At 41.7% G+C, this 18,884-nt stretch overlaps 1 protein-coding gene across 4 annotated transcripts in view; it reads right to left on the bottom strand.

Moving 5' to 3' along the window:
- The window catches only part of METTL9 (methyltransferase like 9), a 52,581-nt gene that overhangs the window by 30,941 nt on the left and 2,756 nt on the right, over positions 1 to 18,884 (bottom strand). For all 4 annotated transcript variants that reach the window (XM_049639168.1, XM_049639165.1, XM_049639166.1 and 1 more), the window contains exons 2-3: positions 5,545 to 5,735; positions 89 to 298 (exon numbers count right to left, since the gene is read on the bottom strand). In XM_049639168.1, the coding sequence (XP_049495125.1) occupies positions 89 to 298; positions 5,545 to 5,735 (401 nt within the window). The remainder of the gene's footprint in view (positions 1 to 88; positions 299 to 5,544; positions 5,736 to 18,884) is intronic.

Here is an 18,884-nt window from a genome sequence, read left to right as displayed (position 1 = left end):
TGATTCACATCCTTTAAATAATATACTCTCAAGAAGAAATACATCCGAAACCAAGAAATATACCCCAAACCATGTCTAAAAATTATACCTGTATTTCTTCTTCTGAAGCTGCCATATCATAGTTTCAGACAGCTCAGTGGCATAAATCTCTTCAAAATGAGGGCTCATGATTTTTGTGACTTCTCCATCTCCAGCACCTAAATCAAGAAGTCTATGGGTTTTCCAGTCTGGATTAATTTTTAGCAGTCTCTGAAACTGATCTGGTGAAAACACAAACATTGAGCCTCTTCCTAGCAACCTGGAAGAAAAAAAAGACAAAAATAGAAGAGTCTATGCAAATTAAGCACCCCCACATACATTCAGAGTGACTGCAGTAACTCAGCACCAATAGCCTCCTGAACTTACAAAATATTTATCTTATGTGATTATATGGTTAAATTATATACTACTTTTTATATGATTTACAGGATTAAAAGCAAAGTTAGTAAAATAAGAAAATACCTCCAGATACCATTTGGCGCTGAGTTTACAGATAACACCCCATAAAGAGTCGGCAAAGGGGAGGAGTAAAAGGTAGAAAGGAAACAGGATGAGACAGGAAGGGAAGAAGAATGAGTAAGAGATTAAAAGGTTAATGTGAAGAATTTATGTCAAACTAGGAAGGAGAGAAGGAGATAGAGTAACAGAAAACGTATTTATCAGTTAAAAAAGATGACAGCCCAACAGAATCCGATTACAGCACTAGCCAATAATACTAAGCAGAAAAATCAAATAGGAAAAAAAAGCTGTTATTAAACTAAACAATGCGTGAGAAAAAAAATAACTTCATTATCATAGATTTTTAAGAGACACTAGAGAAAAAAATGGTCCCTGCAATATCAGTTAATTTAGACCAAAAAAGTAGATTCATACTTCCATCAGTTTATATATTACATGATCATCTGGGTCTTATTATTTCTAAAGATCCTGAAAAACATTCAAAACCACAGTAACGCCTTTAAAAAAAAAAAGCTTGAGAGGAGTTAAATGGAGATCAGAGAGAACTCTCTGAACAGACAGAGGCTGTGGCTCAAACCAAGTCTCAAGGAAGCATCACGGTGGGGAACAGAATGCACTCCCTGCTCAGCCTCGGTTTTCTAGCTCTCAAATCCTACTCTCTCCAGGGCAGGGATTCTCCAGGTCCCTTTCCTGAAATGAAGCGGAGCTCAGAGATGGCGCAGAACCATAAATAGCGAGCCGCTGCAGAAAGAAGGCGGAAAGCCTGGGAGAAGCGGCCACTTCTGGGCCTTCCCCCCTCAGCAGCTCCTGGGGCACTTCCTTCAGACCCTGGAACACAGTTTGAAAGGCACCGCTCTGGGGGCACCTGGGTGGCTCAGTTGGTTAAGCGTCCGACTTCAGCTCAGGTCATGATTTCATGGTTCATGAATTCAAACCCCGTAGCGGGCTCTCTGACGTCAACACAGAGCCACTTCAGATCCCCTGTCCTCCTCTCTGTCTGGCCCTCCCCGACCTGCGCTATCTCTTTCTCTCTCAAAAATAAACAAACATTAAAAAAAATTTTTTTTTAATGAAAAGCACCAGTCTGGGAAATGGCAGGGAAATCTGGTTTGTACTGCTACTTTCTGGAAATAAGCATATGGTACAGTATGTCACACAGTGACTGGAAAGATGTGTGCAACCTGGTGCTCCTGGCAAGGCCAGTTTTAGGAAAGAATTAAAATTGCAGAGTTCATATAACAGGCTCCCTCTCTCTCCACTTTTCCCATTAAGGCCTTAGGAGAGTTTAAGCAGATCTAATAATGTCTTTACAGTAAACCTTCTGCCCCACAGAATGCTAAAAAACTAGGGAAGGTGGGGGGGCACAGACATCAGATTGCTAAACATGATGCTATCCCTCAAACTGCTTACTGAGAAAGTGTTACCTCCTCCAAGACCATTATTTTTTAATCTTCTGGTGGAAAAATAGGCTACAGAAAGCAAATATGAGAAAAGAGACTGAACTTACTGAAAGAGCTTTACAAAACTTCACACAGGAGCCACCGTCAGAGCAGGAAGAGGGTACAGGCAGCACGGTGTGGGGGGATGCAGTGTTGGTGTTGACTTGCCATAGGATCAAAAGTTGCAAAACAGTTTTTTGGCTCAAACTTTCCCCGTTATAAAATACCATGCTTCTCCTAGCCACCTTCTTGGGACGTAAGGACTCCTGACATTATAATCATAAAACTCTAGAGCTAGAGGTCATCTGACTTGTCTACATTTAAAGGCATCAGAGACGGAAGCACTGTCTATCCCCAAAGATCATGAGCAACAGAGGCTCCAAAAAAAGATTAAAAGTGTAAAAAATAAAAATAAATAAAAATTTTTTAAAAAATCACCAAGCCCAGTGTTTCTCAACCAGGACCAACTCCACCCTCTAGGGGGCACTCCGAGTAGGTGGGAGAGTCTGGGGTCATCCCCATGACCCGGGAGTGCCGCTGGTTAGTGAACCAGGCCAGAAACGCTAGACTTCCAGATAGAAGTGGGTCAGTCCCACACGATAAAGAATTATCCCACTGAAAATACCAAGACACTGACCTCGCTCAATACAAGGTTTCCAGCAAACATCAGGTATGGCTCTCTAATTTGTCTTTAATTTCTAAAGGTAGTGATGTCCATGGGCGGTGGGGGGTTTGTGTTTATTAACCATCCTAGGTTCTCTGGCCACAATCTAAGTTCTCTCTAGATTTAGATCTATAGAGGAGGTGTGTCTCCTTACAGGTATCTTCCTTATAATATAGACTCTGAAAACAGCTATCAGGTCTCTCCTTATTTAGCCTTTCCCTTTCTAACATAAAGGAGGTCTGGTAAGTATCTTCTTAGTCCAACAAGGCACCACAGTGCAGGGTGCCTCAGAGATACCACAGGTCCAGTTCCAGACCACCACGATAAAGCAAGTATCACAAGCAGGCCAAATGAATTTTTTGGTTTCCCAGTGCACGTAAATGTTGTTTACATTACACCATGGCCTATAAAGTATGCAACAGCATTATATCTAAAAAAACAATGTACATACCTTAGTTAAAATATACTTTATTGTGAAAAAACAGCTAACCATCAAGTGAGTTTTCAGCGAGTCGTAACCACTAATCAGAGATCACCAGAATACAGTAATGAAAAAGTTTGAATACTGGGAGAATTACCAAAATATGACACACAGATCCAAAGTGAGCAAATGCTACTGGAAAAAATGGCACTGATAGACGTGCATGACACAGGGTTACCACAAAGTTCCAATTAAAAAAAAAAAAAAAAGGCAATTATCTGTGAAGTGCAATGAGGGATGCCTGTAGTTATTTAAGACACAGCAATTCATGGTAATAATCTACCATGGATGGAAAGTACCAGCAGGCTCAAAACTAAGCTTTCCGGTGAGAATAAGACACAGGACATGTTTTGAGAGAGTGGGAGGTGAGAGTTAAACAAAACCAAACAAAAAACAGAAGAGCTGCAGATAAGGGAATCCAAAGGAATTTATTAATTGCATTGCCTCTCTTTGACCAAACCGTGAAATTCCAAATCAAGGAATTTTAACCAGGGTCCCATGGGGCAGAGGTTGGGGGTAGGGGTGGGGGATGAAGGGGGGAGGTGGTTCAGAGTTTGAAATCTCCCAAAACTGTATGTGAAATTTTGAATGAAAATACTATTTGAAGAGAAGATCCCTACCTTTCATCATTTTCAAAAGGTAAAGGACCTCATAAAGGATAAGAATCACTGCTACAATGACTTGCCTGCTTTCCAAAATAAATAAAATGGTACAGAACAGAAATTCAGTGTAGTCAATTTTAGAAACAAAACGTCAGACCAAGTTGTATAAACTCAACTACCAAGACAAAAATAACAACGGCCTGCTGAAGCAAACCTAAGGCAGTTTCATATAAACAATGAAGAAAATCAAGAAAGAAATCTTGAGAAATGGCTCATGGTGCCTAAAAACATATTTAAGGACCAGATGATAGACCAGGGATCCAGACAGTCAGGAGAAGCTGGCTTGAAACCTCAAGGGGGGAAAAAAAAGTGGGCCCAACCAGTGGCTTTAAGCAGTCCAATAAGGCTTTGTAAACACTAAACTCTACTGATTTTCTCCTTGGCATTCTAGATTCTTGGGCCTTGGGGATTTTTGAAAATTTGGCCAAGAAAAGACTGAAAAAAATCTGTACTCCTAAAGCTTTCTCCATGGATTTATATGAGAGAACCACACTAGAGATGGGTATTCCACAGCAAGTTTACAAAATTCTGGTGCGCCTAGACATTATGTTAAGAACAGATGTTGGGCCTTCACTCGAAATAAGCCATCACACATTGCTGGGTTGATTAAATCCCCCCCTCTCAAAAGAAAAAAAAAAAAAACTTGTTCCTGGGAAGTGTGCTAAAGCAAAGATTTTACTCTTCACCACATGTTAAGGGCTTAGTTCTTGCTACTCTCTACAGTAGGGGACTAGCAGCATCATGGGCATCACTTGGGAGCTTATTAAAAATGCAGAATCCGGGGCGCCTGGGTGGCGCAGTTGGTTAAGCGTCCGACTTCAGCCAGGTCACGATCTCGCGGTCCGTGAGTTCGAGCCCCGCGTCAGGCTCTGGGCTGATGGCTCGGAGCCTGGAGCCTGTTTCCGATTCTGTGTCTCCCTCTCTCTCTGCCCCTCCCCCGTTCATGCTCTGTCTCTCTCTGTCCCAAAAATAAATAAAAAATGTTAAAAAAAAAAAAAAATGCAGAATCCTTGGGGCACCTGGGTGGCTCAGTCAGTTAAGCGTCCAACTTCAGCTCAGGTCATGATCTCGCAGTCCGTGAGTTCAAGCCCCGCATCGGGCTCTGTGCTGACAGCTCAGAGCCTGGAGCCTGTTTTGGATTCTGTGTCTCCCTCTCTCTCTGACCCTCCCCCATTCATGCTCTGACTCTCTCTGTCTCAAAAATAAATAAATGTTAAAAAAAATTTTTTAAAAAATGCAGAATCCTAGGTCCCTGACCTACTGATTCACAATCTGCGTTTTCACCAGATCTCCGGGTTGTTTCTTGTGCACATCGAAGCTGGGAAGCACTGCTCCAAGTAACTCCCACCGTAGAAATACAGACTAATGAGGCTATTTATCAAGTTATGGTGAATCTACTTTCTTAAGTTTTTTTATGTTTATTTATTTTTGAGAGAGAGACAGAGACAGAACATGAGTGGGGTGGGGCAGAGAGAGGAGACACAGAATCCGAAGCAGGCTCCAGGTTCTGAGCTGTCAGCACAGAGTCCGATGCGGGGCTTGAACCACGAACAATTAGATCATGACCTCAGCCGAAGTCAGACGCTTAACCAACGGAGCCACCCAGATGCCTCAAGTTATGATGAATATAAAAGGCACAACTGCAGAAGGCTAAGACACTGGACCCACCCACTGCCAAGGATTCTGACTAGCACAAGTATTGTAGCTGAGGTGATCAATACCTTTAACAAAATAGCTTTTCTCTTTCATTTTCTTTTTTTAAACCTAAGGAGAAAGAAAAAATACACAAGACTCACTTACCCATTGATAGATGTTCTAGACATAAACAGGCTAAAAACAGATGACACAAAAGAGTGATATAATTGGATAAATAGCCAGCCAGATTTCTCAATACTGTTGTTTAAGAAGATCTGTGTTCCTTGATCAAGATAGCTCTGAACAAAGACAGCCTGGAGTGATTCGCATAATTTCTCTCTGTTGCACACGTACCACTAAAAAAAAGAAGAACAAGTGAAAACACACAACTTAAGTGTCATCTAAGAAGTCCAAAAACAGAAGCCAGAAGACTAAATCAAATCCAGTATTTCTAAATGGTATAATCTCATGGCACTGGGAGGATAATCATCATCTCTTACACTCAGATGACCTATAAAGTGTAAAATACTTCCATATACATAATTTCTCATCTAATTCTCATAATGTAGGGGGCGCAGGGGGAAGAGGTTTCTGAGTCATGCAGTTTAGTAGGTGACAGAGCCAGGCCACAGTCCTTGTATTCTGACCCCCCGCCCAATATTTCAGTCACTATATCCCCAGGACCCTGAGATCTAGGAAGGCTCAGTTGGCCTCTCCTTCACTGAAAATCAACATCAGAAGGCAGTAACTAGCATTATTAACCTTGTTTTTAGATAAGGAAACAGTCACATAACGCAATGGTTTAATTCAAAACCAGCAAACAAATCAATGGCAGAGTAAAGCAGCAGAAATTACCACTCCAGTGACCAGATAAAGCTGCCTTTCTTCTTGTAGGCTATATAGAGGCCTTTAGAATTATTGAGGTGCGCTTTACCAGGTCATAGAACATTCTCACAGACCGGGGGCAATATGTGCTTGAGAAGGATCAAGAAGTTACTTAAGGTCACATTGTAATCGACGAGAAGACAAGGTAATAACATGCTGAGAACGAGACTTCTGGGAACAGGCTCTAACATGAACGTACTTTTCAGAACAAAATTCAGGAGCTTCAACTGTGGATGAAATTTAACCTTCTATAATAAATGTTTTCCGTTTAGAGTTAGTGTACCAGGGAAGGGAGGGAAGTATGTCAGCTTTAGAGTGTGTTCCATGATCAAGTCCTGGCTCTGCCATTCGTGTGTAAGCTTGGACAAGTCACTTAATCTCTGGGCCTCTGTTCATTCATCTGTAGACTAGAGAGGTCACTGGTATCTATCTATCCTAGTAGGGTATTGAGAGGATTAAATAAGGTAATGCAGGCAAATCCTCAATGCAGTACCAGACACACAGAAGAATCCTATAATAGCAATGAGATTCCTCTAACATGGCCTGATAAATAAGAGTAAGCCCATTAATTACAATGATGAAACTGTAGGGTTGACCAGTTATTATTAATCCATTATCTGCTAAAAAAACAATCAATCTTTCCCAATAAAGAGAGCCTTCGTCAAAAGTAATTTGCTTCCGGGGCGCCTGGGTGGCTCAGTCGGTAAGCGTCCGACTTTGGCTCAGGTCATGATCTCACAGTTCGTGAGTTTGAGTCCCGCGTCAGGCTCTGTGCTGACAGCTCAGAGCCTGGAGCCTGCTTTGGATTCTGTGTCTCCCCCTCTCTCTGCTCCTCCCCCACTCACACTCTGTCTCTCTCTCACAAATAAATAAACATTTAAAACAATTAAAAAAAAAAAGTAATTTGCTTCCCCCTGACAAATATGACCATTTATCAACAGGCATCCTGTAACTGCTTACGCAATTGGTGGGCCAATTTTACAGTCATCCTAAGCTTGCTAAATGTTAAAACAAATCTTGGGTAACATTCCTGACACTAGCATTGAAAGGAACCAGTTATAATCCAATACAAGCAAGCAAACAGGCACATTAAAAATTTAAAGATTAACTAATCTTTTTTTTTACAAACCCTATATCCAAACTAGATACCAAATTTCCCATCTGTTGACTGATTTGTTAATTTACTTTTTTTTTTTGAGGTTTATTTATTTATCTTGAGAAAGAGAGAGCACGCGCATCTTTCCAAGCAGTGGAGGGGCAGAGAAAGAGGGAAAGAGAGAATCCCAAGCAGGCTCCTGCTCTGTCAGCACAAAGCCCAGCGCAGGGCTCCATCTCACGAACCTAACGGTGAGATCACGACCCAAGTCACAATCAAGAGTCAGATGCTCAATGACTGAGCCACCCAGGAGCCCCTGTGTTCATTTACCATTTAAACACTGTTACCAAAACTGCTTGGACTTGATAACTATTTTCACTTTTTCCACTCTACATGATAAGCTTCTTATATTTACTGCCTATACTTTCTTCCTTGGTCTGAAAATGTTCTTGCTTAATCATTAATTCTTAATATTCACTGTGCCTGAAGTTATGCCCCAGTAGAAGTCATAAACCATTTTTTATTATACTCACAACCTCCTGGTACACATTCTGAACTCTGTGATACTGAGGCTACTCTGACTTTTATTTATTTTTTATTTTCTGAAATGACTAATAAAGATGAAAGCCATCACCTTAGTAATAGGCAATCAGGTACATTCTATTAGTGCAGACAAGAAGTCATTCAAGTGAAACAGAGGAGCTAAGAATTCCTTGGCATCCACTTGTAAATGGACAACTAGAACAACAATGGACTCTGACTTCTAGAACGAAGTAAGACTTGGCATCATTAACTGCAAATATTGCTTTCAAGTGCCAAGAGGAAAACTCCAGTTCTTAACAGCATTTCTCTCAATTCACTGACACATGTGATTGAACCTTTACAGCCATACAAGTGCTTCAGAAAAGAAATGCTTACTGAACAGAATGTGCTATGGAATGAGAAGGAGTAAAGCCCTTCTCTTTAAAGACAAAGGTTGGAACATTACAAAAATTTGTATAAGAGGGGGGTGGAAAGCCTGGGTGGCTCAGTCGTCCAACTTTAGCTCAGGTCATGATCTCGCAGTTCATGAATTCAAGCCCTGCATCGGGCTCTGTGCTGACAGCTCAGAGCCTGGAGCCTGCTTCACATTCTGTGTCTCCCTCTCTCTGCCCCTCCCCTGCTCACACTGTGTGTGTGTGTGTGTGTGTGTGTGTGTGTGTGTGTGTGCGCGCATCTCTCTCTTAAAAATAAATATTAAAGAAAAATTCTTAAGATAAAGGTTGGGGGTGCCTGGGGGGCCCAGGGGGTTGAGTGTCTGACTCTAGATTTCAGTGCAAGCCTGCTTAGGGTTCTCTCCCCCTCTCTCTGCCCCTCCCCAGCTCACGGGCACACACATTCTCTCTCTCTCTCTCTCAAAATAAATTAATTAAAAATAAATAAATATAAAAGTTGAAACCCATGCTCCTCCTGACCATTTGCATGATACAAATGCCAACTCCACAGCATTATTCAGAATCATCAAAAAGTGGAAACAAACCCAAACGTCCATCAACTGATGGATAAACAAGATATGACTGATCTATACAACAGAATATGGATTATTCAACCATAAAAAGCAGTGAAGTCCTGATTCAGGTGACAACGTGGATGAACTGTGAAAACATTATGCTAAGGGAAAAGAAGCCAGTCACAAGTGGCCACAAATGATATGTTCACTTACATAAAGTGTCCAGAATAGGCAGGTTCAGAGACAGAAAGTAGACCAGTTGCCAAGGGTTTGGGGGCAGGGGGCAGTGGGGAGTGTCTACCAATGGATACGCAGTTTCTTTCTGGAGTGATGAAAACGTTCTAAAACTAGAGAGTGATGGTGGTTGCACAACTGTGTAAATATATTGTACTAAAAAACATTGAACTATACACTTTAAAAGGATGAATTTTATGGTATGTGAACTATACATATCTCAATAAAGGTTATTTTTAACATATATTTACATATCTAAATGTGGATAGCACTGTAATTAAAAGTAGTTTGAAAATTTAAGTGGCCAAACAAGCCTCTCTAAAAACTGAAAATTTTAAATGCAAATCTGATCACATCACGACCCTGCTACACAGAAGTCTGAAGCTAATATCCAAAATGTTCAATATGGCTTACCAGGTCCTACACGATTTGTCCAGTCTGCGTCCACAGTCACCTCGTGACACTGCCTGCCCACCCATAACACCTGGCCATTCACTATGTCATAACACTGCACCCCTCTCTTTTTCTGGAAGGCTCCTTTCCTCTGGATATCTCACATGGTGTTTGCTCCATCCCCTACATTTCCATCACCCCAACCCACTCTCTCTTTACCTGGTCAATTCGACCTAATACTAAAATATTTCTTCAAGTATGTTTGCCTTGAATTTGCAGACTAGGCTGGGTTCCCCCCATCCGAATACCTCTCTCCTACATCTCATATGTCTTCTTGGTAACATTTATGAACATTGAACTAATAACTGTACATAATTATATGTTCAGTGTATATCTTCCCAGAGAGAAAGAGATTTCATAAAGTGAGGGACAATGACGGACTTCAGTGCCTAATACGGATACAGTGAACAATAAATGTTTGTCAAATGAACTACTGTTAAAATCACAGGCAGCCTTGGGGCATCTGGGTGGCTCAGTTAGTTGAGTTGCCGACTCTTGATTTTGGTTCAGGTCATGATTCCAGGGTCTTGGGATCGATCCCCACATCAGGCTCCAGGCTGAGTGTTGAGCATGGAGCCTGTTTAGGATTCTCTCTTTCTATCCCCTCTGCCCCTCCCATGCTCGCTCTCTCTCTCTCTCTCTCAAAAAAAAAAAAAAAAAAAAATTAATGTTTAAAAAATAAAAATAAATAAAGTCACAGGCAGCCTAACATAGAATTTGGAGTTTCTAACAAAATCCTGGAGGGAATGAATATAAGGATAACCACAGAGATAGCTGTCACTGGGTTTCTGTCAATTTCTGAAACTCCAAGGTTTTTGAAAGGTCTTACTTTTCTTTTTTATTTTATTATTATACTTTATTTATTTATTTATTTATTTATTTATTTATAGTAAACTCTATATCCAACGTGGGGCTCGAACTCATGATCCCGAGATCAAGAGTCATATGCTCCCCTGACTGAGCCAGCCAGGCACCCCTGAAAGGTCTTGCTTAAACTCACTTCTGCAAACAGTGGTCAAACCTACCCACTCACCACAAAATTGCAACACCATAAGCAAGCAAGGAAGGATGACACTGACTAAAACACCTACTTTGTTTCAGGCCCTTGGCCAAGTACATTCACATTTCATTTACCACCCCACAACTTCTGGACAAATGGGAAGCCTGGGGTTTCTGAGCACTTCCAGCTGATTGAGGTTCCTATTCTAGGTGCATGTTGTTTTATAAAGGTTTCTTTCAAAGAAGTTTCTTCTCGGTCTACCCAGTGTGTCTGAGATTTATTTTCAGAAAAGAAAGCAGGACCATTCTGTCCAACTAAACTGGACGGGGGTGTGTTTAGAGAAAAGATAATCTGATCTAGATAGCAACTAAATTACAGGGTTTCTCAACCTCAGCATTACTGACATTTGGGGCCAGATAATCATAATTTGTTATGAGATGTGTCTGATGTATTAGAAGATGTTTAGCAGCATCCCAAGCCTCTACCCATCAGATGCCAGGAGCGCTCCCCACTCCCCTCCCATCAGGACCACCCAAAATGTCCCAGACATTGCCAAATGCCCCCTGGGGGACAAAATCACCACTGCTTGAGAACCCCTACATGGGCCTACCCAGAAAATTTCATTAGTGTTTCCTAATTATCCCAGCTTAACAGTGGTCTAGGGAAAAACTAAAGATGGACTTACACTCCAGAGGAGAGAAAAAAAAATCAGAAACCAAGGGAATCAAATAATGGGATTACGATCTTGGCCAAGAACTTCAAGCCTTAAATAAGCAGTCCCCTTGCCCTTAAGATGAGATGCTGATAGAAAAATCAATGCAGGAGCCCCTGCCACCCCACTGGAGTTCCTCTCTCCAGACAACCCAGCTTAAATGAAAAGCTGTAATGAGCTCACAGCACTGGGTGGCCTATCTGCAGGCTCCCATGCACTTTCAAGCAGGTGAGTTCTTTGAATGTGTGCTCCTCAAAGACTACAGAGACCAAGGTGCACAGACAAGAACAAAGCATCATGCTCATTAAACGTTCGCATTGGAAGGACTGTGTGCCAAGCCCACTGTGGGCTGGCCTCCTCAGCTGGAGACCAGTGCCGGGAAAAACGTCATTTTAGCATCTTCCTTCAAAGCTCACTTGAACTTTCTCCAATCCAAGACGGTAAGGAAATCTTTTAAATAACGAATTCTAATCAAACCAGTTATACCATGCAGTCATCTACTAATGCCAAGTACAAGGTAGGATGTGGTAATTAACCAGAACTTCTAAAAATTACAGTAAATACTGTAAAATACAGTAAATACAGAACTTCTAAAAATACAGTAAATTACTTGCAACAAGACTCTGTAGCTATACTAAAAATCAGACAAATAGCCAAATGAAGTAGACATGAGTTGTGAATGCATATGTGACAATATTCGCTAATCAAAATATAAGGTATTAGGTCAGGTCCCATGAACATCTCCTAATCTTTATATAATCTTGGTGGATCAGTCATTCCTTCAAAGCAGAAATATAATTTTCTGATGAGATTATATTTGCTTATCAAACAGAGGGATATAGTTAAAAGCTTATCAGAATTTATTTTTTAGTTCAATAGTCAAACGTGTTATATAATTATCTTTTCTTCCAAAATACAGAGGACTTGAACACAGAGGAGTTAGAAAGTTATTTTAGGGGGGCACCCAGGTGGCTTAGTCAGTTAAGCATCGGACTTCAGCTCAGGTCATGATCTCACAGCTCGAGTTCAAGCCCCACGTGAGGCTCTGTGCTGACAGCTGGGAGCCTGGAGCCTGCTTCAGATTCTGTCTCCGTCTGATTCTTTGCCCCTCCCCTGCTCGCACACTGTCTCTGTCTCTCTCTCAAATATAAACATTTGAAAAAAGAAAGTTATTTTAGGGGTTGGGCGCCTGGGTGGCTCAGTTGGTTAAGTGTTCCACACTTCATCTTAGCTCAGGTCATGATCTCATGGTTTGGGAGTTCGACCCTGGCATCAGATTCTGCACTGATAGCACAGAGCCTCCTGCAATTCTGTCTTTCCCTCTCTCTGCCCCTTCCCCACTTGTGCTCTCTTTCTCTCTCAAAATAAACTTTAAAAAAAAAAAGGTTATTTTAGGGGGCACCTGGGTGGCTCAGTCAGTTAGGCGTCCTACTCTTGATTTTGGCTCAGGTCACAATCTTAGGGTCATGAGATTAAACCCTATGAGAGCCCTGTGTCGTGCTTAAGATTCTCTCTCCCTCACCCCCTTCGCTACTGGTGCTTTATCCCCTAGATACAGGCACAGAGCCCCTAAGACTCTTGGGGCATCCCCTAAGTGTTAAAGAGTATCTTTTGGGGGCGCCTGGGTAGCTCAGTCGGTTAAGCATCCGACTTCCGCTCAGGTCATGACCTCACGGTTCATGGGTTCGAGCCCCGCATTGGGCTCTGTGCTGACAGCTCAGAGCCTGGAGTTGTTTCAGATTCTGTGTCTCCCTCTCTCTCTCTCTGCCCCTCCCCCACTCGTGGTCTGTCTCCCCTGTCTCAAAAATAAACAAACATTAAAAAAATTAAAAAAAAAAAATAAAGAGTATCTTTTGTATGCTAATATAGTGATAGGGGGAGGGGGGTTTGAACTTTCAGCCCCACCTCCAACCTCTAGACAAAGGAGAGGAGTTAAGAGATTGAGTTATCACCAAAGGTCAGTGATTTAATCAACCATGCCTAGGTAATGAAACCCTCATAAAGCCCCTAAACAACATGGCTCTAGGGACTTCCAGGTTGCTGAACACCTGGAGAGGGCATGGAAGCTCTGTGCCACCTTCTACCGGCCATAGCTTGCCCTATTCATCTCTTCCATTTGGCTTTCCCTGAATCGTATCCTTTATAATAAACGAGTAAAGAAGTAAAATGTCTTCCTAAATGGAGTCATTCTAGCAAATTATCTAACCTGAGGGAGGGTTGTGGGAACCCCAGAATTTGTACACAAATTGGGCAGAAACATGGGGGGGTAGTCTATGTACCCCCAACTTGCAGCTGGCACCCGAAGGGAGGGCAGTCTTGCAGGATGGAGTCCTTAAGCCTCTGGACAGATGTTAACTCCGGGTTGTATCAGAACAGAAATGAATTGTAGGACACCCAGCCAGTGTCAAAGAAATAGTGGGTGTTGGAAAAAAGACACCCTAGGTACGATTTTTTTTCCAACATTAAACTTGACCAAAGCACTCACAAACTGGATGAAAGCCAGAACTTGGGACACTTATCCCAACGTTGTCTAACTCACACACCACAAAACTGCAACTGGTGTTTTTGCATACAGCTACATGGATTCAATGTGTCCACACAGCTCTGCTAAAGTGGGGGCAGTTTCCTACTAAGGAGACAGCCTACTTTCACAGGCCCTCATACAACACAAGGCTTCCTAGGAGTGGCATCATGAAAAGGTGGGAAAAGCCTGGGCCTTGAAACCAGACAGAGCAGAGATCAAAACCCAACTCTGCCACCTACCAAGTATCTCCTGAGCAAGTGTCATCGCTCTTAGGCTCATCTGTCTATTAAAAAACGGGGTGCGCCACCTACCTCTGGGAGTTGTTATGAGGATTAGAGAGAATCATTAAAGTGTCTGGCAGACAATAGAAACACAGTAACTTGATTTCCTTCCCCTTCCTGTCCAAGGACCACAAAAGCCAGTTAGAGAACTGAAGTTCAAGAGAATGCCTAAAAACCACACGGTAGGTCTGGGCACCCAGCCATTCTCAAAAGGAATGAGTAACCAAAGACCTGAGGCATTTAGCACCACTAAAAACAACTGGAAAGGCTCCACTGACGGGGTCCATGAACACAGAATCTTTTCTACTACAGGGGGTGGTCAGACTAAGCCTGACGACCTGGACCTGGCAGCTAAGGACTCAAAAATCACATTCTAAGTTCTGCAATGAATCCTATCAGTCCAGACATTCAATCATTGACACTTCCTTGCATTGAAGCACAGCATAAGAGTCAACATTCAAACCATTCATTTTTCTTCCACAGATGACACAAACCTAAACCAACAACCTCTTTATATGAGATTTCAATGTGTACAGTGACAAGGCACCCAAGTCCATGGAGGGAAACAATTCATATGGATTAGATTAAGTTGTTTCAGCTTTGATTTAATAAATAAATAATTGGCAATTTTCATTTAAAATATGCACTCACTGTTAGAATTTTATAATCCTAAGATTTTAACAATGCTTTAGAAGGTCTAAGCAATGGTCTTTTACTGGCAATTACCAGGGTGCCCTCAAGCACCTTCTAGTGTATTCAGCAGCAGAGAGAGATCCTGATATTCTGTGAAACTGAAGCAAACACTTGTTGTTTTTTCAATGTGTCTTTATTTTGAGAGAGAGACAGCATGAGCAGGCGGCGGGGCCAGCACAGAGAGAGGGAGACACAAAATCCAAAGCCGGCTCCAGGCTCTGAGCCTTCAGCACAGAGCCGGACACAGGGCTCAAACCCACAGACGGCGAGATCACCACCTGAGCCAAAGTCCAAAACTTAAATGACTGAGCCACCCAGGCACCCAGAGGCAAACATTTGGATAGGGTTTCAACACAATTGTAAGGAAGGAAAGAAACTCCTTTCAAAATCTCTTTGGTATTCAGCTGCAGAGGCCTCCAGATTCTGGAAGGCAGCTCAGAAGAGGATACAAATCCATCAGTGTCCATCTGGCTAGCTGGTGACTGCCCTTGAGCATTGTTAACTTGTGCCTGACTTTGATCAGCCCCTGCAAAGTAAATGGGGAGTGAGGGGACAGGACACCGAATCTGTCCATTAGCACAACCTGTGACCTATGGCTGTGATGTCCAAGTATTTTTTCATTTGGAAAAAACCCCCAGTTGTTTCAATTCCATCTGATGCCCCATCACCCCGTGCAACATAACACAGTTCAGAGCTTACAGAAGGTGAAAAAATAAGTCAGATATAACACAACCTTGCAGTTTTAAGTTATACCTTGCTAATTCCAGATATTCAAGGTTACCTGTGCTCTTAAGAATCCTTACAGTACATCACCTGCAGAAACCGTCCTGGCTGGGTTCCAGGGAGTTCCATAACAATTCTTTTGGCACTCCATCAGTTCAGAAACTACTGAATGACTATTATTATCAAGAACCTAGTTAGTGAGGCCTAAGAGTCCTTTCAAGTTTCAACAGCTCCATAATTGATGCATTAACTTGAAGTACTAGGTACAATGAGACAAAAACACTAGATCCAAAGTTTTTGTCGTTGCTGTCTTCTTTTTAAGTTCCAAGCCTGCCAATGTTGAAAAGTGACATATCTAGTTTCTCATTGCCTGGCTCTACTTCTTCCCAATGAGGCAAACTATCCACCATGCAACCTGTGACTAAGAAATGTGCTGCTGATGAAGGCAGCTGGAAACTTTCTCTGGAGAAGACTCTTTTTTTCTGTAAGGGGCTACAGAGTAAATAGTTCAGCTCGTGGGTCACACAGTACCAACCACTGCTGCTGTAGTGTGGAGGTCCCTATGGGCAGTAAGTAAACGAATGTGGTGGCTCTGTTCCAACAAGACCTTATTTGTGGATGCTGAAATTTGAATTTCATATAAGAAATTTTCTCATATTACAAAATATTACATGCTTTTGCAGCCATTTAAAAACGTAAAACTATTCTTACTTTATAGGCTGTAACAAACAAGTCAGTGAGCCCAATTTGGCCTGCAAGCCACATCCCAGCTCTAAGAGAAGCCCTTCCTTGCTTCTCCCTTGCTTAAAGTGAAAAGTAATCCCAGCTTTGAAGCTAGCACACCAAACCAAGTTATTAAAATGGTGCTGCTACTACAGTTTTAGAACTACTTTAGGGCAAAGGAGCCTTGCAACTCATCTCCAGGCTATCATAACTAAATAGCAATTTTTAATGATAAACATTTCCCAAGATTTCTCTTTTAACCAGAGAATCCTCCACCATAATTTCTTAATAAAATCATCATAAAGAAAACTTGTGCTAAGTACGGTTCAATTAAATCCACTGGGGCACCTGGGTGGCTCAGTCGGTTAAGCATCGACTTCAGCTCAGGTCATGATCTCACGGTTTGTGAGTTCGAGCCCCGCGTCGTGCTCTGTGCTGTAAGCTCAGAGCCTGGAGCCTGCTTCAGATTCTGTGTCTCCCTCTCTCTCTGCCCTTCCCCCGCTCACACTCTGTCTCTCTCTCAAAAATAAATAAAAAACATTAATTAAAAAAATGTTTAAAAAATCCATAACCCCACTTTCACGCAACCCCAAAAGAACCAGATGTGGCTTGCTATGGAACCCACACCCCCAAATGAACACCAGAAAACCCTGTATAAAACTATAAATGTGAAGGGGGCAAGAATGTTAGAGTCAAGTTACTTTACAAATAAGAAAGTTCATAAGGCAAACCTAGGATCCTGGATTATAAAGATAACAAATCAGTGCAGGCACTCTGCAGAGAGGAGTCTCCTCTTTAACTTTATCTCACCGTGGTCTCTATACACACATTTCTTTTGTTCATTTTAATCTTTATTCACGGGCAATATTTTCATATGTCAATGCATCACTGGATTGATCACTCTAAGGAAAAGAGTCAATCTGCCCCTAAATATTCAGAAAGTACCAGATTAGTCTTCACTTTGGAGAAATTAGTGGCCAAATTGTTGGTCCAACTGGTTAAAACACACACATGTACACATATAACTCAGCATCTCAGAAGTGTAACAAAGTAAATGGGGTATCGGAAACCAGTATTAGTAACTGATTCAGTTTTTAAAAGGCACACAATTAGAAAGTATCTCCTGTTAGGAAGTACTTATTATGAGGCTACATCTCCAGCTATAGTCTACTTAGACTCCACGAAAATCAAATTATGTAAGCGGTTTTTCAGTTTTTAAAATATAACCAATTCTTTTATAAGCATTATATAAATATATTACATACAAAATATGTATATATAATAAAATACATCCAATGTTACAGTAGAGGTAATCACAAGTGTCATAAACACCTACAGCTAAGAGACTCCACCAAAATTCCACATCAGTGGAAATAAGCTTCCTTTTTGTCCTAACCGGAACTTACTTCTACCAATTGTTGAAAATGACATTTCTAATTCATTGTTTTATGCCACTATCCGTATTCCACGTGGATATGTGACATTTGGTAACTGTACATTATCACTGCAGTACTTTAGAATTGTTTCTCTAAGAACGATTAACGTAAGTAATTTATAGCAAAGAATGTGGTTTCACAACTGAAGATCACCTACTGACTTTATGTACTCTCCTAACAATATCATAGGCATGACTACCTAACAAAACAAAATAGCTCTGGGATCACAAAAAAATTTTATGGGAATTTAGGACTTCCTTTAAAAATAGAAAATGGGCCACAATCAGTAATTACTAAATAAAAACTATAAGCTACTTTCCTTAATGAATTGCTTTATGTCCTTAGATAATTCTTTACTTTCATTAAAACACACGAAATCAACCCGAATTTAAACTCTCTGAACGCCTGGCATAATAAGAAATGTAACATAGGAAAATGAGAAATCTATGAAAACGATAAGTCATAAGATGGGGAATAACCACTTACTGCTGTCTTGAAAGGCAAAATGCACTATAAATGCTAGCAATTATAAGCCAACACTCCGACAGAGTTTAAAAGCCTCTTTTCAATGAATGCAAGGTTAACCACAAACTATATTATGGTCAAAAATGAAATATCACTCTTAATTCCACAGTTGACCTGCACATACTTTTCTGTAAGTGGCACCAAACTAAGCTAATGAAAAGACTGCCTAACCGGTTACATCGCGTCGTTCACGATCCACAACTCTGAAAAGAATTCACTCCTCCCTAATTCTGTTTTAAAAACCCTTCCAGGAAAAGCTTGCATCATCTTCCTTCTTACCACATCTTTCTGGTCGACTACCAACATCGAAGTTAAAAGGAGATCTCTCTTTGGTAGGAGAGGAAGGTTCAGCAGGATGGGAGTGTGAGGACCTGTCAAACACATTTAACTGCTGAGGGAAAATGTCACCCGAATAAGCCCAGAGGGTTAAATGGCTCACAATGCACGGTTAAATTTCTTTATGGCCCTTTGTACGTTCAGAGATTCAACCAGACAAAAAGAAGGACCTGCTTTTCGCTTTGATTCCCCGGGGGTGATGAAGGCGGTCGAGGGAGATGGGTTTGGTCTGGTCGTTTACATCGCAGGCCCCGGTGCCAGATGGATGCCGGTGGCCACGCGCTCGCCCCAAAGTTCCTGCGTCGTGCCGCCCGGCGCCTGCAATCACCGCCTGGCACCCGGGAACAATGCGGGGCGCCGGGGCGCCCACACCCGGGCCCGGGAAGGAACGGGAG

The sequence above is a fragment of the Panthera uncia genome, chromosome E3 (genome assembly GCF_023721935.1).
Source record: "Panthera uncia isolate 11264 chromosome E3, Puncia_PCG_1.0, whole genome shotgun sequence".
In the NCBI taxonomy this organism is placed as follows: domain Eukaryota; kingdom Metazoa; phylum Chordata; class Mammalia; order Carnivora; family Felidae; genus Panthera; species Panthera uncia.
Note: the sequence above shows the minus strand (reverse complement) of the source record. Positions and strands in the feature narration are given on the sequence as shown.